Below are 26,208 nucleotides of genomic sequence, written 5' to 3'. Positions count from 1 at the left end.
AAAGAAAGAAAGAAAGAAAGAAAGAAAGAAAGAAAGAAAGAAAGAAAAGAAAGAAAGAAAAGAAAGAAAGAAAGAAAGAAAAAGAAAGAAAGAAAAAAAGAAATCTCAAAACTGTCCTATTCCCCTGGCTGCTTCTGCCACTCCCAGGTTCACACTGCCTTGTTCTCTCACCTGGATACAGCTAACGGTACTTAACTAGCGCCCATGCCAACTCTTCTGTCACCAGTTCACTACCAACAGGGAGATATTTCTAAAATACAAATGTTACCACGTCACTTGTTTAATTCTATGCTCTCCCCTAGAAAAAGGTTCAAATTTCCTACTGTGCTTTACACAGGTCCCACATCACAAGCCTCATCTCCTACCATTCCCTAATTTCTACCCCTACTATGTTTCTTCTCATTCCCCCAAATTCACTATACTTTCTAATGTTGTACAGCTTATGCTGTACAGCTTAAAACTTATAAAGTTTTCTTTCCAGGGCGCCTGGGTGGCTCAGTCGGTTGGGTGTCTGCCTTCGGCTCGGGTCACAATCCCAGCGCCCTGGGATCAAGCCCCGCATCGGGCTCCCTGCTCAGCGGGAAGCCTGCTTCTCCCTCTCCCTCTGCGTGTCGCTCTGCCTACTTGTGCTCTCTCTCTGTCAAATAAATAAATAAAATCTTTTTTTAAAAAAAGTTTTCTTTCCATTGATCTCCTGGGAATGTGGTAATGGATATATGGAATCATTTCCATTTCAGTATAAAGAATAGCAGGTAGGAAGAACACTCCATGCAGATTCATTGGAAGGTAGAAGGGGGTGGGACGAGGAAATGAGGTACCAACCTGAATGAGCATCCAGCTGAACTGGCAAAGATACAGATAATGTGTGATGGCAGCCACAGCCGAACAGCTCTCATCTGTGAGTTGGGGACTTGTATATGCAGACACCAGAAACACAATCTGTAAGAAACAATACCTGTATTTTTAAATCATGCTAAAATTAATCAAGAATATTAAGAAAACAAACTGTTTTCTCATCAGAATCTAGAATTCAGTGACTCAAAGAGACAATAAGTTGATTTGTTGCTCAAACTGAGATGACAGTCATTCTAAAAATGGCGATACATAGATTTTTATGTTTATTCCATTTATTTATTTGAATATAGTTGACACACAGCTTTGCGCAGCGGCAGTATCATAGCCAGTGAGGTTTATACAAGGCATGATTATTGCTAATTGAATATAGTTTACACAATGTTACATTAGTTTCAGGTGTACAACTTAGTGATTTGACAAGTTTATACATTATGCTGTGCTCGCCACAAGTGTAGCTGCCATCTGTCCCATTACATCACCACTACAATAGCATCAACTATTTTCCTTATGCTGTGCGTTTTCTGGATTTTTACATTTCTAAGATACAATGAATTATATGAAATTATGCTACATATTGCTCTGGTCTGTCAAGAAAGAGGTGATTTTCAAAGTAAACCCTGTTCTTATCATGAATGGACAAGAATCCCATAAAATACATTTATTTTGGCTAAGTAGTAAAGAGAAAATAGACATTCATTTAAGTCAAAGCTAGTAAGAGGGAAAAGAAAGAAAAGCAAAAACTCTGATTTTACCATCATCTGCATCTTCTTGTTGTGAAGTAATGATAGTATACCATAACTTCTCAAGGAATAACCTCCCTTTTTAGGACAGTGACCAGGTCTTTCTGATTTTATATTTTAATAAGCTACCACTATGTCTGGAATATACAAATGTCCAATAAATAATTGTTTAAAGAAAGAATGATTGATTCTAAAAAGACGGTTGTGACAAGGAGAAAACTGACATATGCCTCAAAACCCAACCTCTTTTTTTTTTTTTTAAGATTTTATTTATATGAGAGAGAGAGAGCCCAAGATGGGGTAGGGTTAGAGGGAGAAGCAGACTCCCTGCTAAGCAGGGAGCCCGATGTGGGACTCGATCCTGGGACTCCGGGATCATGACCTGAGCCGAAGGCAGTCACTTAACCAACTGAGCCACCCAGGCACCCTCAAAACCCAACTTCTAAGAAGGAAACATAAATACCTTTACGTCGGTTTGAATTTTTAAGAATAAATAATGTGCTCAAAAACATATTAGAACAATGCGACCAAGTACTGTTTTTATTTTCAAATGAAATATACGTCTCCCCAATCCTTTTGTTCTAAAGGTTGTGTCCATTAAATCTCCTTGAAAATTTCTACCCAGTGGTGGTCCTAGGGTAGCATCATTTGGGTGAATTTGTCAGGATCTGGGGTGAGGCCTTACGTGCTCTCAACATCTCCACTTTGCAAGGCAAGACTCACCATAACCAGCCTAGTCAATTAACGAAGAACTGAAATGATAATTAATAAATTTAAAATAATATGTAAATCTCATGCCATGCTGAAGTGACTCTTCCCTCTTGGAAATTATTGAGTACTTCCTGTACCAAGTATAGAAGAAAAAAAAAACCTTTTTCTTTCTTTTTTTTTTTTAAGCTATAGACACTAAACTCAGTGTCAGGAAAGAAGGAAGGAAGGAAGGAAGGAAGGAAGGGAGGGAGGGAGGGAGGGAGGGAGAATTTTAACCTTTTATATTCTTTCCTTTTACAAAGTGGCATCTATTTCAATAAAGATTTTATAAGCATACCTAAAATAAATTTGAGCGTCTCTAATTCATATTTTATAATATGGATTGCATTGAAGTTTATTTGGTAGTTTTGTTCTAATCAACCTGAACAGTTTGCTATGTGAGACAATGGTGTAATCCAAATTGTAATTGAATATGCTTAGTTTTAAGCATTCTATGAGACTATTTATAAATGGTATGCTAATTTGAATAATTCTTTTTCTCTTAAAAATTTATTTTTTTGAAACAAATTAGTACAGATTATTGTTTAAACTGCATTTACTTTCAGAATACAGTTTTTTTTTTTTTAAGATTTTACTTATTTATTTGATGAGAGAGAGAGCACAAGCAGGGGGAGTGGCAGGCAGAGGCAGAGGGAGAAGCAGGCTTCCCGCTGAGCAGGGAGCCCGATGTGGGACTCAATCCCAGGACCCCGGGATCATGACCTGAGTCAAAGGCAGTCACCTAACCAACTGAGCCACCCAGGTGCCCCACAGAATACAGTTTTAACACCCAAAATTCTCTTAAGATATGACTTCTTCATATTTTATTATGTTTTAATCTTCTTTTCTAAGTCATAAAAATAGCAGTTACAAATCTACTTTTGTAAATTATGAACATTCTTCCAGAATGATCTTTAAATTACGAGAAATACTTCCATCTGTACAGGAGTAGATTAGTCAGCAAGAGAAGGCTGACCTGTCACAATGCACATTGCTACAACAGGGATGGGCTAAGAATACTTCGGTGAACCAGCTATTACATGTAACCAGGCCTATCTAAAATTAAATTAAATTGAGTTAAAATACAAATTAAATGGTAAAGTAAAATAAAATGCCACCTCCTAGCATATTTAGCACACATATCTTTAAGGCACATAACGTAAGAAGAAATGAACTTTTACCATTGTTCTTTTACTCAAACACACAGAGATGACCAGGAAAAAGATTATTTTCACAGTCAGTTCTCTGGATGCATTAAACACCAAAACAGAAAAAAAAAATGTTTTTTTCAAAGGTTCTCAGTCACTCATGTATTGCTTCATTCAGTACGTAGGTGAGTACCTACTATTCCCAAAGCCTTATGCTATCTATGTGAGATGGACAATGTGGTGGCATGGAGCAAGGTGCTACATGTCTTCCCTTGTTTTCTTGTGTAACCCGTATATTAATGACATGAAGTCATTACTGTTTTTATACGAAGTTAATAAATGATGAAAGAGGATCTGATATGGGAATTAACTTTTTAGAGGTCATTAAACATATTCTAAAGTTAAAGTGGGATTCAAATCCTGGTGTTCTGTTTTATATAGTGTTCTTTGCAGAACACCATGCTGCAACCTACAGAGCTAAATCAAGCACAAATCCCACCTCAAAGTGCTGAAATTCTAGTTCACTCTTTCTCAATCCTTTTGTTTTTAAAGATTTTATTTACTTATTTATTTATTATTTATTTATTTATTTATTTATTTATTTATTTGAGAGAGAGAGCGCGTGCATACGTGGAGGGAGGGGCAGAGAGAGAGAGAGAGAAAATATCTCAAGCAGCCTCCAAGCTGAGCACAGAGCCTGACATAGGGCTCCATCTCACAACCCTTAGTTCATGACCTGAGCTGAAATCAAGAGTTGGACACTTAACAGACTGAGCCCCTCAGGTGCCCCTCTCAATCCTTTTTAACCAATGGTGCATAACCCACCAAAGGTTCATAATGACAACAGAATACAATGCCAATAGCAAATATACTACTACTCTTAATTCTATATTTATATAACATATATATATCTTAACTAAAGAGAAAAGAAAAATATATTTCTGCAGACAGAGTATCTGATATATTCTGTTAGTAACTTATAAAATTCTTTGCTTCTTGTGGTTGATGAGAGCTCTACTGTACCCATGTATTGTTTTCACATTAAATATGGAGCATGTGTCTTTGTTTGCTTGGGCTAAATAATAACCAATAATAAAAGTTGGTTTTCCTGTAAACATCAATTCTCAGTACTCCTTATATACCCCTCCCCCTGTTTACTATGGATATTTTCACTCCGCTCTATGAAATGCCCTTCTCTCTACTCCCCATCTCATCCAAAATCTACTCAGTTTTTCCAAGACCAGTTCAAATTTCACCTGCCTACTGAGATCATGATAAGCTCCCAGACTTTTCTATTTTTTAAAGTGGGAAAGCACTTGTTATTGAGCATTTATAATGAGCCAAATGTCATCCTTTCTAATAGGAGAGTGCCTAAGGGTAAAGCCAAACACAAGATGCAATAAAATATGACAGGTGTTATCATAGGGTATGGAGTAAAATACCAGGGAAATACAGTCAAGATTGATTAGTTCCGCCTGTGGGAGTCAAAGAAATATTTAAAGAGGAAACAGAATTGTCTTGGTTTGGCCTCTAAGTCCCATCTGCTCCACCTACTCTTCCTAAGCTTATCTTCCACAAGGCTTTTCCAAACATTCTACTCTAACTGTATTGATAGCTCTTCTTAAAACATGTTCCATCATCTCTCAACTCTTTGCCTTTGTTCTTCCTCTTCCTCCTACCTAGAATTTCTATTTCCCATTTTCCTCTGCTGAAATCATGTCTATTTTTCAAGGTACCGTGGAAATGTCAACTCTATCATGAATATACAGCTCTTTCTTTCAACCATAAACAAACTTTTCCTCCTCTGAATTTCTAAAATAAGATTCTATTAACATAAGTGTTGGTTTTCCTATAAACCTCAATTCTCCCAGTTTTTAGATAAAATCAGCCTTAATCTCTCAGAAAACTGTCAACTCCTTAAAGGCAACAATTTGATTTTATTCTCTATTATAATTATTTTGAAGTACATTTTTTTTTAAAAGAAAACATAGCAAGTATTCATTATCTTGTACAGATCCTATCATGGGTTTGAGCATATCGTTTGTTAAAAACAGCTTTATTAAAATATGATTGACAACAAATGGTACATGTTTAAAGTGTGTATGATTTAACAACTTTTGACATATATCCACCCATGAAAACATCTTCACAATCAAGATAATTAACATATACATTCTTCCCGAAAGTTTCCTCATGACCTGGTAGTGTTTTAATTACGTATTCTTTCACCTATTGACAGATATTTGGGTTGTTTCTAGTTTTTGATTTTTACAAATAAAGCAGCTATGAATGTATGAGTCTTTGTATAGACATATGCTTCCTATTTATCTTGAATAAATATCTAAGAGGGGAATAGTTGGATATGGCAACTGTGCATTTAATATTCTTAAAATTTGGTATTTTCCAAAGTGCTTATAACATTTCCCACTCTCACCAGCGATGTGTTAATGTCCAGCTGCTCCACAGTCTAAAACTTGTTCTGATTAGTCAAAAAAAATTTCTTAGCCTTTCTTATCTAATAGGTACGTGTAGTTCCTCATTGTGGTTTAAATTTGCATTTTCCTAATCAGTAATGATGATAATTTTTTCATGTGCCTAACTGCAATTCATACCTCTTCTTCGAAGAAATGCCTGTTAAGCTTTTTTGCCTACTTTTAAACTCAGATTGTTTTCTTACTATTGAGTTTTATGAGTTCTTTTTATATTCATGATACAAGTCTTTCATCAGATATTTGATTTGCAAATATTTCCTTCTACTGTGGCTTGTTTTCAAAAATTCTCTTAACAGTGTCATTGGAAGAACAAAGTTTTTAACATTGGTGAAGCCCAATTACGGATTGAATCATACTTTTTTTGACCTTTTATAGATCATACTTCTGATGTTACATCTAAGAAAACTTTGCCTAATGCAAATTCATGTAGGTCTTCCCATATATTTTTCTAGAAGTTTTATAGTTCTAGGTTTTAAAATTAGGTCTTTAATCAATTCTGAATTATTTTGAATATAAGGCAAAGTACAGTCTAAAGCTTTTTGTTTTGCATGTGGATATCTGATTTTCCAGTATAATTTTTTTTTTGAAAGACTATCCTTTCTTTACTGAATTACCTTTGCATTTTTGCCCATATACGTGGGAGCCTGCTTCAGGACTCTCCAATCTGTCCCACCAATTTGTCTCTGTTTACACCAATACCACATCATTTGATGACTGTCACTATAATTCTTGAAAACAGGTAGTGTTAGGCTCTAATTTGTTCTTCTTTGTCAAAGTAATTCTGGTTATTCCAAGTCGTCTGCATTTCCATATGAATTTTAGAACCAGAGAGTAGATTTTTACAAAAAGTAAAAGCCTGCTGAGGTTTCGATTTGAAGTGTGTTAAATCTGAGGAGAACTGACATTATTAACAGTATCGGCTCTTCTGTCTCGTGAACACAGGGGACCTTTCCCCATATTTAGGTCTTCTCTGATTTCTCTCAGGAGTGTTACAATTTGTAATTGTCCATGTACAGGTCCTTCACACAATTTTTAAAAGATTTATCATCTCTAAGTATTTTATATTTTTGCCATTATCATAATCGATATTTCATTAAATTTCAATTTCTGATATTCATTGCTAGCATATAGAAATACAATTGACTTTTGTATATTGATCTTCCATCCTGCAAACTTACAGAACATATTTACCAGTTTGAATAGCTCTTTTGTAGAAAATATTGTATTTTCTACATAAAGGATTATGTCATCTCTGCATAAATGGAATTTTACTTATGTTCTAATCAGAATGGCTTTAATTTCTTTTCCTTGCCTAACTGTACTTATTGACAATAGATATAAATATAAAGTATGCACACACACATACAATATTGAAAAGAGGTGGCAAAAATGAACACCCTTGTTTTGTTTCTGATGTTAGGGTAAAAACACTGGGTTTTTCACTATTATTTCTATACGCTGAATTGTGTCCCCCCAAATTCATACATTGAAGTCCTAACCTCCAGTGACTCAGAATATAACTGTATATGAAAATAAGGTCATTAAAGAGGTAATTAAATTAAAATGGTGGGCCTTTATACAATATGGCTAGTTTCCTTATAAGAAGAGGAAATTTTGGATACACACAAGCATATGTACAGAGGAAAAACCATGTGTATACAAAGGGAGAAGACAGACATCTATACAGAAAGGAAAGAGGACTCAATACGAAATCCACCCTGTCACCACCTAGATCTCAGACTTCTAGCTTTTAGAACTGTGAGAAAATAAATGTCTTATTTAAGCCATCCAGTCTGTGGTGTTTTGTTATGGCCGCCCTAGCAATTTAATACAAGTATGAGGCTAGTTACATAATTATTTTTTTGTAGATGCCATTATCAAGTTGAGAAAACTCCCCTCTACTCCTACTTGGTTGGGAGTTTTTACCAGGAATGTATATTGAATTTTGGCAAACGCTATTTCTCTATTGAGGTTACAAAACATGTTATTCCAGTTTTGCTTGCTAATATGATGCATTATTTTGATTGATACTTGAATATTAAACCAACTTTGCATTACTGGGATACTTATCACTTTGTTGTGATGTACTGTCCTTTTGATTTGCTAAAACTATATTAAGAATGTATGCATCAATGCTCATGAGGAACACTAGTTGGTAGTTTTCTTGTAATGTCTTTGTCTTATTTTGGTATCAGGGTAATGCTGGTTGCAGTGAGTTGGGAAATATTTCCTCCTTTTCAGTTTTCTGGAAGAATTTGTACAGAATTCACATTCTTAAGTGTTTGATAAAATTCATCAATAAAACCCATATTAGGACTACAGTTTTCTTAGTGGCACAATTTTTAAATATAAATTCAATTTCTTTAATACAAAACAGAACTATTCAGATAACCAAATTCTCCCTGAATGAGTTTCGGTAATATGTGTCTTTTTAAGGAATTTGTCTATTTAACCAAAATTGGAAAATCTGTTGGTATAAAGTTATATATAATATTCCCTTATTATCCTTTTAAGATCTTTAGAATCTGTAATGATGCCATTTCTCTCTTCCTTCAAATTGGTAATACAGATCTCTTCTCCTTTTTTTTCTTGATCATCTGGCTCAAGGTTGATCATGTTATTGATCTTCTTAAAGAACTGACTCTTGGTTTCACGGATTTTCTCTATTGTTTTACTTTTCCTATTTCAGTAATTTCTGTTCTGTTATTATTTATTTCTTCTACTTATTTTTAATTTAAAAAATTGTTTTTCTTTTTTTGTGGTCATGCTTTTGAAAGCTTACTTCTTTTTCTAATATAGGCATTTAGTTCTATAAACTTTCTCCTAATATTACTTTAGCAGGATCCCTCAAATTTTGATATATTATTTCATTTTCATTCAGTTCAAAATACTTTGAAATTTCCCTACTAATTTCTTTTCTGACCTATGGATTATTTATAAGTGTGCCAGTTAGTTACCAAATATTTGAGGATGTTCCAGTGATCCTTCTGTTGATTTCTAATTTAATTCCATTGTGGTCAGAGGACATACTCTTTCTCTTTATGACTTTAATCATTTTGAATTTACCAGTCTATGTTCCGTGTGTACTTGATAAAAATGTGTATTCTACTATTGTTCGTTTGAGTGCTTTATAAATATCAGTAGGTCAGGTTGGATGATAATTATTTTAAAATACTCTATATTCTAACCACCCCCCCCCAAATCTATGTTGTTAGAGCTTTTCTGTTTTAAAAATCTCTATCAATTATTGAAAGAGAGGTCTTCAAATTCCTAACTATAATTGTGGATTTGTCAAGTTTTCCTTGTAGTTCAATAAATTTTTTGCATTATATATATATATATTTTTTTTTTTTTGTAAAAAAGTATTTTATAAAAAAAGTATATTTTAAAGTAGGCATGGAGCACCAATGCAGGGCTTGAACTCACAGCCCTGAGATCAAGACCTGAGCTGAGATCAAGGATCAGATGCTTAACCGACTGAGCCACCCAGGAGGCCCTGCATGACATATTTGGAAGCTTGGCTATTAAGTACCTGAATATTTAGGGTAATTATATCCTCTCAATAAACTGACCCCTGTATCGTTATGGAATGATCCTTCTTTTTTTCTGGTATTACCTTGCTCTAAAATCTACTTTGATGTTAATATAGTCAATCCAATTTTTTCCCCATCTTTTTACTTTCAACCTATAGCTGTCTTTATACTTGAAGTGTGTTTCTTGTAGGCAGTGTATAATTGTGTCTTGCTTTTTTATTCAATTTGAAAATCTCCTTCTAAATGGTATAGACTATATGTATTTAATCTGATTTTGTGTGAAGTTTAAGTCCAGAATCTTGCTGTTTAATTTTTATTTATTACATCTGTGAGAACTATCTGGTGATAATTTCTTTCAGCTACTGTACATTTGAAGACATCTCATTCAACCTTTATTCCTTTCTTTTTAGAGATTTATTTATTTATTCTAGAGTGGGGGAAGGGCAGACGGACAGGAAGAGCGAGAATCTCAAGCAGACTCTCCGCTGAGCACAGAGTCTGACTCAGGACTCCATTTCAAGACCTTGAGATCATGACCTGAGCCGAAACCAACAGTCAGACACTCAACCAACTGAGCCACCCAGGTGCCCCAACCTTTATTTTATTTTATTTATTTATTTATTTATTTATTTATTTATTTATTTATTTATTTTAGAGATTTTATTTATTTGACAGAGAGAGACACAGCGAGAGAGGGAACACAAACGGGGAGTGGGAGAGGGAGAAGCAGACTCCCCGCCGAGCAAGGAGCCCGATGCGGGACCCGATCCAGGGACTCCAGGATCATGACCTGAGCCGAAGGCAGTCGCTCAACCAACTGAGCCACCCAGGCGCCCCCAACCTTTATTTTAAAAAATACTTCGGTTGACAGGTTTTTCTCTCCTTCAGTACTTAAACATGTTGCTTTACTATCTCCTCATTTGTTTGTTTCCAACAAGAAATTTGCTGAAATGCTTATGTTTCTTCCTCTGTACGGAACTCTTTTTGTTGCTTTAAAGATTTTTCTTTTTATGTTGCTTTTGTTCAATTGGATTATGATATGCTTTTGTATAGTTTCTTCACGTTCCTTCTGTTTGGGGCTTATTAAGCTTCTTGAATATGTGTTTATAGTTTTTAAGAAATTTAGAAATTTTTAATTATTACTTTTCAAAATGCTTTTTCCCAACCACTAAGTGCTCTTTCACTTCTCTTTCTGGCACCTCAAGTGCACATGTGAGATGCTTAATTTCCCCCCCACAGCTCACTGGTGCCCTGTTGACTTATTCTGACTCCCTCTTCTCTTTTTTTCATTTTAGAATAATTGACACTGCTGTTTTCAGATTTACTTCTTTTTTTCTTCCGCTATTTCTAATCTGCTATTAATCCCAACCAGGGTACTTTTCATCTCACGCATTGCAGTTTTCATTTCTAAAAGTTTCATTTAGTTCATTTTTAGTATCTCCCATTTCTCTGCTTAATCTTTTGAATGCACAGAGTCAGCCATAATAAATGTATTGGTGTCCTAGTCTGCCAATTCTAACATCTGCAAAACTTCTGTATTAGTTGATTTATTGACTTAATCTCTTAATTATGTGTCATATTTTCTTGCCTTTCATCATGTCTTATAGTTTTTTTTAATTGAATATCAAACATTGCGATTTCACCTCTTTGGGTATTGGATATTTGTATTCCTATTTTTTTGAACTTTGTCCTAGGATGCATAAGGCAGCAGTTTGGTCTTTTCAGTTCTTGCTGTTAAGATGTTTTGGGCAGGACCTGGTGCTCAGGCCAATCATTCTACAAGGCTAAGGCAAGACCCTTCAGTGTACTCTACCCAAGCATTTGTGCATCTTGAGTTTTTTTTAGTTTAATAGTGAGAAAAGACACTATTCATGGCTCTGTGTAAGCACCTCCCATTATTCACTTTTGCCTTTTGGGAGACTCTTTCTCTAGCCTTGGATAGTCTCTTCACATACATGGGCTAGTCAGTACTCAGCTGAACACTAAGAACTCTTTGCAAATCTCCAGGGTTCTTTCTTTTTTTTAATTTTTTTTAAAGATTTTATTTATTTATATGACAGAGAGAGACAGCGAGAACAGGAACACAAGCAGGGGGAGTGGGAGAGGGAGAAGCAGGCTTCCCGCTGAGCAGGGAGCCCGATGTGGGACTCGATCCCAGGACCCTGGGATCGTGACCTGAGCCGAAGGCAGACGCTTAACGACTGAGCCACCCAGGCGCCCGAAAATCTCCAGGGTTCTTTCCCTTCTAACACTTCGACCTGCAAACTTCAGCCACCTTGGTTTTCTCAGACTCTCATCTTGTCTCCTTAGTCCTGTGACTCTCCAGACTCCACTTGGGTTCCTCCTCTTTGTGCCAAAGCCTAGAAAATTTTATAAGGCGGTATTCCAGGGCAACTATTAATCTCACCCTCTTTGTTTCTTACACTTCCGGGACCCTTATCCTTCACTGCCTGAGGTCTAGCCTATTGAAATTGTTGTTTTGTACATTGTTCCATTTTTTCATCTGTTTCAGATCTGAGGGTAAATCTGGTCCCTATTATTTCATCTTGGCTTGAAGCAGAATCTTGCCGGTATTAATACCTTTTAGATCCTATTAATTTCCTTTTCTCCTGAAATTAAAATATTTACTATTATTATGGTGCTCTGTCTTGAGCTTAACAAAGTAGCACTTGAATCTAAATTATCCACTTACTCTATTTTGTGAATATTTATAGCTCACATTTTCTAATCCACTTAGCATCTCCTGATCAAAAAAGTTTTCTACTCTCTTCTTCCCAAGTTAATTGATGAGTAAGCTATTTTAAACAATCATTTCAATGACAAAAGATATTTTAAGTTAAAAAAAAATCACAAAATGCTGAGCTCTAAATTATTTCTGCTACTTGTAAATCATTTATGTCTGCAAAATCCCTTTCATTAGAAAATTGTGTGTAACATTAATCCGATGCTAAAGACAAAGAGACCTTTGCATGCTACCGATGCACTGGCAAGTGTGTAACATTAATCTGATGCTAAAGACAAAGAGACCTTTGCATGCTGCTGATGCATTGGCTGTTGCCAATGCGGCAATGCCAATGATAATGGAATTCACAAAGTATAATGACATTTCCAGGACTAACGCATTCTGTGGTGGCAGCCTCTCCTTGTTTAACTTTTAATCAACATTATCTGTGTAACTTTTAAAATTATTTGAAGAAACATTTAAAGCTATTTGAAAAACTTTAACAAAGTATTAAACATAAAACATCAACAGAACTTAGTGATAACAGTTCATTCCTTATGCAATAAGGTAGACACCAGAAATGGAAAAGTAACACTAAGGAAAGGTTATCATTTTTTTTTTAATTGGTATGCTCAATAGAAACTGCCTGTAGCATGTCCCTATAAACAAAGCACTTGGAATAATGCCATATTTAATTTCTTTTTTCATTACCTTGCGATCACATAGTATGTTTATTATTACCCCCCCCCCCCCCCCCCACCCTCTGCCCCACACTGGGCTAACATCTTTTTCATTGATATTTCTACTTCAGCCTTTAAGGGAATGTTTAAATATCAGAAATATTCTGTGAATACCAAATCTGAATTTTCACTGTTATTAAAAGCATTATACTTAACATTATAACTATTTTCACTGATTTCACACAGCTATTCCTTTTTTTCCACATTGACTAGAACACTAAATATTTTTGGATGCCCTTCCTATGGTCTTCAAGTCCCAGAACATGAAATCTATTATGCTCACATTCACAGCTATCTTCCCTTTTCCTTCCTTCCTCCCTCCTCCCTCTCTTCTCATACAAATCCCAATTCTCTATATTTTATACTTTCTTTGTTATATAAATGTATGGAATCAAAGACCCTTGAATACTAAATTAAATATGGCTCTGAATGTCTTGGGTGTGTCAGGAGATGTTTTATGCAATGCAATAGTTTCTGGCAACTCCTGAATGTCAGAAACCGGTCTGAACAAGTTTTTATAATTATTACTTTTTTTATAGTTGCCATAGTGAAAATACAGTACCAAAATCAATCAACATTTACAGTTTTCTAATGGCACATTTTGTATATGCCCTGTCTTTAGTATATCCTTGTGTCTGCTGCTGGAAATAACATAGGACTGGCAGACCATGAAGCATATTGTTTTCTTATCACATCTAATAATTAAAATATACAAACACATACCTTTAAGTAAATCAGTAGCTATTACTCAGAGTCTGAGTAGATGGAGATTGGGAGTATCCACTTAGATTGTATATGCACATAGGTTAAGTTATTTGTTTTACTATAAGACTTAAGTCAGTCAATCAAATGTCGGCAATTATCACTAAAAAACCCCAAACCTTATTCACATCACAATTTTTGTCATAAAATTTTTGGTAAAGTTGACTGCTTGGGATATCTGTCCTCACAGATAAAGATATTTTAAAAGGCCATTCTGCAAGAAACAATGGTAGAATTTGCCAAAAAACAAACAAAACAAGACAAACAAAAAAACCAACTCAGCCCCCATTTCAGAGTTTTTAAGAGGTATTTTATTGTGCTTTTATTTCTTCTTTTCTTCAAAAAGTAATTTTCTTTCTGAGAAAGAGATCTTTATGAGTGAGGCATTACCACAAAGACTAGTCTTTTTCATCTGGTATAGAGCCAAAAAAAGCACTAACTTACTTATATCAGTAATAGTAACAATAATAATAATAATTACCATTTAATGAATGGTTATTATGTGCCAGGTACTATACTAAATGCCCTACAAGACATTATTTCATCTTATCCCTAAATAACCCATGCAATTTAGAGATCACTGCCTCCATTTTATAGAGGAGGAAACTGAAGCTTAATAAAAGTAAAAAAAAAAAAAAGGCTTAGAAAAGAAGTCCTATATTTTCCATAGGGTTTTTACACAACACGTGGGTATCTAATATATTCCGTTATCATTAAAAATCAACTTTGGCTTAACATTTAGTTACCTCAATATTTGTTTAAATATAAGACGTACTTTTAATTACTATTTATAATTATTTGATCAGTGCATTGACATAGCTAAAATTAAATAAGCATAGCAGAAACTTGATTCACAATTAGACAAACCAAACACATTTCTAGAGGTCTTTAAACCTTTTTATTCTCTAGATTTTATTTATTTATTTGTGTGAGAAAGAGAGAGTGCACAAGCAGGGAGAGAGAGCATAAGCGGCAAGCAGAGGGAGAAGCAGGTTCCCCACTGAGCAGAGAGCCCAACGCGGGGCTTGATCCCAGGACTCTAGGACCATGACCTGAGCCAAAGGCAGATGCTTAACCAACTGAGCCACGCAGGTGCCCCTAAATTTTTGTTTTAATTCTAGTATAATTAACATACAGTGTTATATTAGTTTCAGGTGTACAATGTAATGATTCAACAATTTTATACAATACCCGGTGCTCATCACAGTAAGTGTACTCTTTAATCCCCATCAACTATTTCACCCATTTCCCCATCCATTTCTCCTCTAGCAACCAGCAGTTGTCTTGGTTTGTCTTTTTTTTTCCTTTGTTTGTTTATTTTGTTTCTTAAATTCCACATATGAGTGAAATCATACGGTATTTGTCTTTCTCTGATTCACTTAGATCCATCCATCTTGTTGCAAAGGGCAGGGCTCATGTCTTGTTTATTGAGGTATGCCTAACACATTGGCTAAGATCTAGTGAGAGTCTAATAAATATATGTTGAATATTAATTATTGAATTTAAAGAAATACCATTTATTATTTAAATTAATAATTTATTACTTATGAATAATACATTTATAAATATTATTTCTTAGTTTAAATAAATATTTTGAATTTATTACTTGCAGGATACCAACTCATTTGGAAATGTTCACAGATCTGGGATTTAGAAACTAAATTTGAATTGGAGACCTTTTCATTTTATTGCTTGCACCATTAAAAGTTACTTTTTTTTTATAGTTATGTGTCAAATACAACCATGGTTTCTAATAAAACAAATTACATTAACTTAAGCAAAATGCTCTTTTTTATGAGTAAATAGTGGCAAAAATGATATTTGTTACTAGGCTCTATTTGAGATAAGTAATGATCAGATGATATTAAATTTAAAACTTGAACAAGACTGATTATGATTATGTGAATTAATCAGAGATACAAACTCAGGTATAACCATTCCCTCCAAGACTCTAGATGGAAATTTGCTCCTCTCCACCAAAAGTACTTCCAGTGTTCTCTGTTCAGTAACCTATCCAGTTACTCAAGCCCTTGACTTCTTTTTTTTCATCCTGTGCAATTAGTTCTCAAATTCTATCAGCTATGCTTTTAAATACCTCTTGAATATGTCAATCCCTTCTCCCTTTCTATGATTATCTCTCACCTGGACTACTACTTCTCCACAGAGAACAGTATGGTGTAATTACCTTAATATGCAGCAATACACTACATTTTCCACTGAAGTGACTACCATACTTCATTGAATATATTCTCCAACATTCATGTACAAACATTCAATTGTTAAGATGCTGATAGCAATCATGGATCAACCATTGTACAAAGTTTGTATTTAACAATGTTTTATTCTGGAAATGGTTGATCAAACATGAATCAAAGAATCTCTTCTTAGTCCAAGAAAGTCCATCAGAGCACCATGTACTCTACGAAGTCACTTCCAAATAGTCAATGCAACACAATCCATTTTAAAATCAGAGGGTAGGGCTGGGTGAAAGCTAATGTACCTTGCTATACTGCTCGAAAATACAATGATTTTTCAGCTTCCTTCTGACTTATCATTCAAAATCATCCCAGAATACTTGGGTGGACCTCTAAACCAAGTCCACCCATTATGTGCAAGGGTACCCTATTATGCAGAGAGCCTCCAAAGTTTCCCAGTGACAGGGAAAGCCATGTCCCCTCTCTTTCTTCCCCTGTGCTCATGACCAAAGTCCTCTTCTTGGTTGGGAAGATGGGAAATAAAAGGGCATGGCTCACACTCTGCCATCTTCCCAGTCCTTGGGGGTTCAATTTTCCTCTCTTCCTACTACAGGGATAGTTTAGAATACTAAAAAAAAGAAAAATTTGTTTTTGGAATAGGAGAAAATTCAGTTCATTGGCCAGGAAGTGCCTTGTACTATTTTGCTTTTTATCTTCAGCATATACACAGGGCCTGGATTAAAATGTATCTATTGAATTGAACTGAAGTCATCTGATTTATTTTTATTTTTTAAGGTTTTATTTATTTATTTGACAGAGAGAGAAAGAGAGAGAGAGAGAACGTGAGAGAGAGAACTCTAGTGGGGCGAAAGAGGGACAGAGGGAAAGGGAGAAGCAGGCTCCCTGCTGAGGAAAGAGCCCAACTTGGGAGCTAGATCCCAGTACCCTGGCATCATGAAGTCATCTGATTTTTTAAAAAAGTTTTAACTTAAGTATAGTTGACATATGATTTCGACACCAAAACTATGACTGACTATTTTGGTGATATTTCTAGCAAAATAAAAAATACTTATGAACAGCTTTTTTATTCACTAATAGCAACAGCCTAAAAAATATTAATATAGTCAGTTATTTACCATTTTTATCACAAAGTTATGTTCCTTTTTAATTATAAGTGCTCAGGAATTTTAGAACTGCATTTTTTTAGAACTGCATTTTTAAAAATAAACATTCTAAAAGTTAATGCAAACAAAATCATGTTTTAATTTTTTTTAAAAGCCCATTTTTTTCAGTAGTAGAATTAAATGGACTTTTTTCCTGATGGAATTTGAAGTTCCCAAACAGTATGTTTCAGCAACACTGAAGTGTTAAGTGTCAAGACTGATGACTAATTTCCAATTGTTGTCCAGTTAAATAATTCAAACTGATAAATTAACTTCCATGAGAAATAATTATCCCACATCTTTTTAAATTAAAAATAAACGAATTATATTATACTCCTATGAAATAAAATTGTTTGAAGTTTAAAAGGTCTTTTGTGGCATCAATCACTCTGAAGGTAAAAGTGAACACTGCTTGAAGTACATTTAGATTTCGGGTCTAGTTTTCATAATATCCAGTGTATGTACGATATAACCCAGAATGAATGTTCCCTACACTTAAAACACAGAGTATCGAATTTGGTTGTCCCTTTTACAATTCTCTCTTTTTTTTTTTTTTAAGATTTTATTTATTTATTTGACAGAGAGAGAGAGAGACAGTGAGAGAGGGAACACAAGCAGGGGGAGGGTCAGAGGGAGAAGCAGGCTTCCCGCGGAGCAGGGAGCCCAATGCGGGGCTTGATCCCAGGACCCTGAGATCATGACCTGAGCTGAAGGCAGTCGCTTAACCAACTGAGCCACTGAGGCGCCCTTACAATTCTCTCTTTAATATCAGGCAAACAACTTGTTATTTCAGGGTCATGTGTTTATTTTTTTTTCCTTTCCCTTCAAGTAGAACCTTAAATAAAAGACATACTGCAATCATAAGTTTTAAAAAATCTCGTGCAAGCAAATGCCTACTGCACTGATGTGCGGACCAAACTGGTATCACTCAGCATCTAGAGAAAGGCCAGAATCACATATTATTTGCACTGTGAAATACCTCAAGGACCAGCAGTTCCAACCCATCTTTTTACCAATGGAGAAAATTTGCCCCCAGGGAAAAAGGTTATTTAATTCACTGAATAAATATTTATGATTTGCTTTTAGAGATCAATAATGACCCAGGCACAAACAGTAGGTAGAAACAAATAAAACAGACTTGAAGCCTGCCCTTACAGCATTTCCATGTCAGGAAGATAAACCAACAAATGAACATATAACTACAAATACGGTCAGTACAATGGAGGAGAGTCAAACAGAGGTCTTGTAATGGTTTGAATAGTGTCACCCCAAAATTCATGTCCACCTGGAACCTCAGAAGTTGACCTATTTGGAAACAGGGTCTTTGCAGGTGTCATCAATTTAGATGAGGTCACACCAGCTTAGGGTGGGCCCTGAATCCCATGACTGGTGTTTTTATAAGAACTCCACAAAGACACAAACACACACACAAGGCCAGAGGCCATGGTGATGACAGAGGCAGAGATTGGGGTAATGTAGCTGTCATCCAAGGAATACCACGGACTGCTGGCACCCACCAAAACTATGAAGGAGCAAGGGAGGACTCTTCTCTAGAGCCTGTAGAGGGAGCATGGCTCCACTGACATCTTGATTTCAGACATCTAGCTTCTAGAACTGTGAGGGAATAGATTTCTGTTGTTTTAAGTGTGGTACTTTGTTACACCAGCCCTAGGCTTCATTTAGAGGGGAAGATCATAGGAGGCCTCTCTGAAAAAGTGACATTCTAGCTGTCATCTTAAGGACAAGGAAGTGACAGCAAATGGGAGAAAAAAAGTTTTGCAGGCCAAAGGAACATAGCATGTGCCGTGGCCCCAGAATGGGAAAGAGTTTACCAGGTTCAAGAAGCTGTATGATTTGTCCAAGGTCCTAAGGCTGGGAAGTAGCAGAATGGTTCTAGGTCTTCTAACTTGAAAACAAGGGATTAAACCACATCTAGATCTCAGGAGATCCTCACAACCAACCAACCAACCAGCCAACCAACCAACTCACCCACCCACCCATCCCTCACTGTTCTTGGCGATTAAAAGTGAAGCGTGGCTACAGGCAGGCCATGCAGATACTGCTGACAAAGGACATTTTTTTTTTTTTAAAGATTTTTATTTATTTTTTGACAGAGAGAGAGATAGCAAGAGCAGGAACACAAGCGGGGGAGTGGGAGAGGGAGAAGCAGGCTTACCGCCGAGCAGGGAGCCCAATGCGGGGCTCGATCCCAGGACCCTGGGACCATGACCTGAGCCGAAGGCAGACGCTTAACGACTGAGCCACCCAGGCGCCCCGACAAAGGACATTTTTATGAGTGACAGGAGAAGGCCAGTTCTGAAGAGTTACTCTACAATTTTCCCTCCTACCCAAAGCACCCTAAAGAAGCACGTGAGGACCAGCTTAGTCAGTCTTCATGCCTTGGGGACTATTATAGCTCCTAGTTGGAGAAGGTTCAAAAAAGGCTTCCTTGACGTTGTAGCTATTGCCCATTCAAAATCACCTATGGGCAACAACTGTGACAACCTTCCTAAAATATCATATCTGCGGCCTGACGAACAGGCTGCAAGGCTCACTATTTTCCTACACAAATGTGGCTACCGTGTCACAGCCTCCAGATAGGTTTTGTTATGTCTGCTTACTGCCTTAAAAATCCAGGTATGTCACACAATACTTCATGTATTTGATTTTTCTTAAAAAGATGTCCTTGCCATAGGGAATGGCTAGTCAGAGTTGGATAGTGGCTTCTGCTTAGAAAGGACACACATTTAATTTACCTGGCAGTCCCTTGAACCTCACTTAAATAGCTTGTCTGGCCTCTTGGGGGCGTTTGGGTTTGTGAGCCTTGATCTATAAGGAATAGCTTTACAATCTCTAACCCGACCCCACTTTATCTGTACACTTAAACCTTTCACCAGTCTCAAACTCAGAACCTACCATTAACTCTGAAAAACTCCTCAATCTTCTGTAAATATCTCACGTTCATTTCCCCTCACATCTCTTCTACTCAGTTCTACCACTCCTCCGGCGAACAACCCAAGTTACGGCCCTTTCTCCAAATACACCTGGCCCTCTATTTTTCCAGAACTAACTCCTTATTGTGTTTGCTACTTAGACTTTTCTTAATTGAATGCTGCCTCACCTTGTTACAGTTAATTGTCGAGTACATATGTTTAGCCAAAGATTATAGTACTGTCAGGAACTTCTTGCTATCATCTTACCACTTAGAGCTACAATACACAAGGTTGGCTTTCATAATGTGTTTCATAACATAGTAAGTGAATGGTATCAATGAGTCATCACCAAAGAAAGGGTGGCTAGTTCATAATTCTAATTATTTTCCTTTGGATTAGCTTAGCTAGCCTTTTTGCTACACCCTGTTATTTCGAGAGTTCCTTACTCAATATCTACCAAAGAGGAGGATAATAAAGAAGGGTATGGTTTTCTTGTAAATTACTCTTATATAAGGGTTTGTGAAAAGAAAGATTGAAATCAATGGCTAAAATAAGATTATTAGATTACCCAGGCGTTCTGTGATCACATCACCATGGAAAATTTAAAATCAACCACATCATCATATTTTGACTTCCAAAATCATTAAATATTTATGAGTTAAAACCTAGATGGTTTCTATAAATGAAATGTCAAAATACAATATTAAGTTAGCTATGGGTTTTATTTCATATGCATTTCAATTTAGACTGTCTCTATTCTGCACAAGAGTCTGCTCTGAAGTTGAATCTTTAAACTCCTTAGGATACCTGTATGGCTGAGACTCTGGGTTAGACAGTTCTCCCAGTTCTGTCTCCAACCCCTGTATTTTCAGTTGGGGGACAGGGTTGGCAGTGACTCTTATAGTGGAAACCATCTAGCAAGTTTTCAATGATTTTGGATTGCTGCCCAGTAGTAGTAAAACCCAAAATTAATGAGACAGAACTGATTTGAGAATCATGAGTTTGAAACATACCAGAAGCCCCACATCCACCCTCCTGCCCATTCAATTTAACTCATTCCTCAAACTCATTCTTATTTTTTTAATCGCTATTTGCATTAAAAATTTTCAAAAGGCTGATCATTTAATATTAACCAATTTCATTTCCTTTTACCTAAGAAAATCTTTAGTGACTTTAATCCTCACAAGGGTTATAAGTGATTTCCATTGATTTAGAGCAAACATACGTCCCTAATGCGTATTCTACAATATTGTAATTAGACATCATTTTGAAGTATAGTTTTATTTGCTTTTCTGGTGATATCTGCTTCCAATATTTAAAAGAAGTTCTTTTATTTGGTATGAATTTATTAGGAATTTTCTAGAAACATGTTTTGTTTATACTTCGTTTTTATTTTTTTCTTAAGAGAGGTTCAAAACGAAGAATGCTACTTTACCAGGATTCACATTCTTCTCTGAAAAGGAGGGGGGAGAAAGGCAAATCCCAGGAGAAAACAATGAGAAAGCTCTGTTGTAGTACAAACAGCTATTTCTGTGTTTCCTTCACAGAAGAATAAGAAGTTGGTGAGAACATTATGCCCATAACCACGCATTCAAATGAGAGTCTCTAAACAGCCTTACAGTGAACCTCTGAAATGAGGAATTGGCTGAACATAATTCCCCTTCCCAGTGCTCCTCTCTGCTGGTCCCACCTCTCCTCTCCGGTCCGTTCTAACGAGCGCCAGTTCAAACTGGCTGGCTCCAGTGTTTACAGCATCCTTCCTCTCTTTCTCTAGGCTTTTGTTCCAATTACAACAGAGCATGGCTTTTTGCTTCCACATAGCCTGTCCAATTAACCCACAGACTGAAAAACATCACGGCGTATCATTCAATAACCTATTAATCATGTAATTGTCTGAAAAGATCCTATTAACCTGAAGCAAATATAATTGCATGTGTACTATTTATCATCATTTATATTTGTATTTCGCCTATTCTCCTGGTTCTGTTAGTTCAATAGCTTTTATCCATTGGTTCATCATAAGTCATTCTGTACAATTGTTCTGTTTGCTCTTTATGAAGTCCTACAGAAATATTTAAATAAAGAATTTGAAAAGAATACAAGGAAAGTTCATTCAAATATCCTAACTTTTTCTATTTTCCCACTGGACAGACAGGAAGAGTAAACAGAAAGTCCTGAGTCACCCAACAAAGGGAAAACCGGAAAATCTCTGAGGCAGTGGCATTATTTTAAGCAATGCACTGCTTTTAAAATCAATTATTTTAAGTACTGAATATATCCCTTCTGTAACAGTACCTTTGGGAAGGAAAACTATTCCAAAGCAACTTTTGTTTTCAGAATAAGTATATGTCATTACCAAAATTAAAAGGAAATAAAAGTTAACTGAAAGCATAGAAATATTATATATTCTGATGAAATAAAAATGAACATTACTTAGTTACACCAAACAGCTACCACACCCCATATTATGTACAGTTTCCCTGCTTGGGTTGAGGACTAATATACCAAGCTGTTCTGAGTGGAGTGTTGGCCTCAGGCTTCCATATTTCCAGGCCTGTGCATGACCAGGTATGTGTGCATGCATGCATATACGTGTACTGTGGGGGAAGTAAGAGTAACAGAGAAAAGATGAGGCCAAGGGGATAGGGTCAGTGATGCTTTGACTCTTTCACTCAAGGCTTTAGAACCCGCTTAGATGCTAACATACGCTTGACAAATCTAATGTGACCCACCAAACTAGACCAGCCAAGAGACGTGAAGTTGGCCTAACAGCAGGCATCACACACTGGAAAGTGAACTTTTGTCTGCACATGTGTTTTCTTTGGCCAGTTCAGTACTTTTGATAATTTGAATGAGAAAGCCCCTAGGCAGGTCATGTACCCCTTATGTCCCATCTGTCACCATTCCACGTTGCTTTATACTTGTTTTCATTCATACATTTTGGTGTGACTGGCCCCTGAAGACCTTTGAGTTTGTGATGTAACCCCTGAAGCTGAGTACTAAAACTTGACATCTCCACTGGCCACCTTCTAAAGCCTTCCTCCAAGCTCTTGACACAGGTTTCCCTCTCTATCTTAGGAATTCTGACTCGGAAGCACATTCACTATGGCAACAGACTTGGCAGAGTATACACATCCCAGTCTGTCTGTCCCCAGAGTATATGTTTACAATTAAACAGAGCATTGTACTAAAATTCAGCCAACTCACCTGGGTATCATCCCTTTGCCAGTAATGGACAAACTTGGAGTAAGAAGGAATATCATCAAAATCATGCATGACTTGTAAATTCAGAGTAAATGCCAAATACACTGTGCCTTTTGAGAAAACTAAAAAACGACACAGATGATGTATCTTCCTTTTGTGATATATCACATACAGATACACACACACACTGAGTGTGCACCTAAAGCAACTCATATTTTGGAGAAGACAGAATCAAATTTACACCCAAGTCCTTAAAAGACAGTCAGTGGAGAGTGGAAGATTCTGATCCTATTCACATTGCTTCTGTGAAATAAATGCAGATCTTTTGCTTTTCTGCTAGTCTTCAGTAACTGCTAGGAGCTAGTTACAGGAACAGTTCTTAAGGAGAAAAGAAGTCAACAATGCCATTTTGAAGGCCTAAAGTAAATAAAAATACTAAGCTGTATGTTTGGGAAATACGTTATTTTTGATCTGTATGAAGTAAGGTAAGAATGACAGGATCTCTTGTCTGCATGGTGAACTCTAAAACAGCATCAGTGTTGAAGGGTAAAATAAATATGTTCAATCTCTCTTAAGCTCTCTGAGAAAACATGATTTTCTGCTTTTCATGAGGCCACACAGAAATGGTCTAACTTACTGGGCTTTTTTAAGGATCACATGAGATTCCAATGAGAAAGTGCTTTAAAAAACCTGGAAATCACTATTCGAATGTTAGATATGATATTTTAAAACCAAGTGAAAAGAAATGCTATTCTGCAGAGCACAGGATCTAAATTTCCAAGGAAAAGTTGCTTATCAATTCTAAGTATTATTACCAGGTGGAATAGAAAGATTTTTTTTTTCTCTAAGTTATTGTCGTTTCTCTCCACATGTACTTTCATAGTACTTTATATCCTTTATATATATGCTTCAGCTAAACAGCCGCTCCTGAGGGTGGAAGCATTTTGTTGTGTGCGTGCGTGAGAGCACTGCAAGGGAGTCCTAAACCTAATTCCGAGGGAGCCTCAGGCCTCTGCAGAAGGCAGCACACGACTCCCACTTGGTTCATCAAGCTAGCACTGAGGCCCCACTTTCGCATGGAAGTCTAATCACTAGCTTTCTAACAGGAAGAAACAACACGGTAGAGAAACCGTGCTTTAGCTACCATCCACCTCTCTGAGGGAGGAAGCAGTTTCCAGGCTACCGTGGGTGAGAGCCTGGGGAATGGGTTCCTCCGTGAAATCGAGGGATAAGAAGTCCGGGACAGAAGGCACCTCTCGACTCAGCTCTTGTTACCTGGAGCTAACAAGAAAGCAGCACACGACTCCCACTTCCTGAAAAAAGACCAGAACTATTTCTGCCAGTTGTTGCCCACATTAGTGTCTTATGGAGCTGTAGGACTGGGTAAAACACCAATATATTCTCCTGATGAGAAAATGAGCCGTGTCATCATTTGGCTCCAAGACTAGATTAACCATATACCCAGTATTATTTCATTATTGTAAATCTGAATTCCAGAATGGGGCTCTAAGTTTTAGGTGGAAGCTACTGAAATACTAGTAGACATGAAGACGTGATGAAGAAAGGAAAGGAGAGGAGAAGGGAGAAAAGGAGAAGGGAGAAAACAAAACAAAACAAAATATCTGCCACTCAAAAGTGAGTCTGCCAAGTGATATTTCAGAACATAAGAATAAATCAAATGCAAATGAAAGGTAATCAATAAAATCAATAATTTGTACATAAATGCACTCCAGATGAAATTAATTTCATAAAACAATCTGACAAAGATCTTAAAAGAGTATGTTAACAATGACCAGAAATTAATGAAGACAAAGTTATCAGTAAAAATAGCAAGAGGCTATAAAATATACACAGTCAGAAATGAAATAAGAATAGGTAAATTCTTATACAATCCTTGAAATTTAAAAGAAATAGTTATTGAAATTAAATAGATGCAATAAATGTGATAACTTCAGACTGGGAACAAGAATGAATTAATGAAAATATAGTGAATACTGAAGAACTCACCCAGAATACAGCACAGAAAGACATGGTTAAACATTATGAAAGAATATTTAAGGTATAGGAAAGTATCCTAACATATCCTCCAGAAAAAGAGAACAGAGGAAATTGTAAAGAAATATATGAGGCAATTGATGAAAAATTTTTCAGAACTGGGGCATCTGGGTGGCTCAGTTGGTTAAGTGTCTGACTAGCTCAGGTCATGATCTCAGGGTCCTGGGATAGAGCCCCACATCGGGCTCTGGGCTCAGCAGGGCGTCTGCTTCCCACTCTCTATGTCCCCCGCCCCACTCCCCTGCTCCTGCTCTCTCTCTCTCTCTCAAATAAATAAATAAAATCTTTAAAATTTTTTTTCAGAATTATGGAAAAACATGTTATTAGTTGAAGTGTACCCCAAGTACTCTATAAATAAGTATAAATCTAGACCTAAGTATACTGTAATAAAACTGCAGAGCTTCAAAAACTACCAGAGGAGGGCGCCTGGGTGGCTCAGTCGTTAAGCGTCTGCCTTCGGCTCAGGTCATGATCCCAGGGTCCTGGGATCGAGTCCCACATCGGGCTCCCTGCTCGGCGGGAAGCCTGCTTCTCCCTCTCCCACTCCCCCTGCTTGTGTTCCTGCTCTCGCTATCTCTCTCTCTGTCAAATAAATAAATAAAATCTTAAAAAAAAAAAAAAAACTACCAGAGGAGGGGGGGATACAAATTATCTACATTAGAATGACAGGCTGACAATACACTTCTCACTGGCTACAACAGATGACAAGAAAGAATGAGGTGATATTTTCAAGATGACAAAGAAATATAGCTCTTAACCTAGAGTTTTATACCTGGCTAAACTATTATTCAAGACTGAGTGCAAAATAAAGATATTTAGACTTTATGAAAAGACTAAGATACTTGGCACCAGTGTACTTGCCAAAAGACTCATTAAAGAAAATTAAACTCACCAGGAAGGTGTAATATATGAGAAA

The 26,208-nt window shown here is 36.4% G+C and overlaps 1 protein-coding gene and 1 pseudogene across 1 annotated transcript in view; one reads left to right on the top strand and one right to left on the bottom strand.

Moving 5' to 3' along the window:
- ADGRV1 (adhesion G protein-coupled receptor V1) overlaps window positions 1-26,208 on the bottom strand; it is a 521,249-nt gene that overhangs the window by 181,324 nt on the left and 313,717 nt on the right. The window contains exon 84 of the mRNA XM_044916755.1: window positions 823-939. Coding sequence (XP_044772690.1) covers window positions 823-939 — 117 coding nt within the window. The remainder of the gene's footprint in view (window positions 1-822; window positions 940-26,208) is intronic.
- On the top strand, window positions 1,155-1,286 carry LOC123325329 (annotated as a pseudogene).

The sequence above is a fragment of the Neomonachus schauinslandi genome, chromosome 7, assembly GCF_002201575.2.
Source record: "Neomonachus schauinslandi chromosome 7, ASM220157v2, whole genome shotgun sequence".
NCBI lineage: Eukaryota > Metazoa > Chordata > Mammalia > Carnivora > Phocidae > Neomonachus > Neomonachus schauinslandi.
This window is presented reverse-complemented; position numbering and strand designations above follow the sequence as displayed.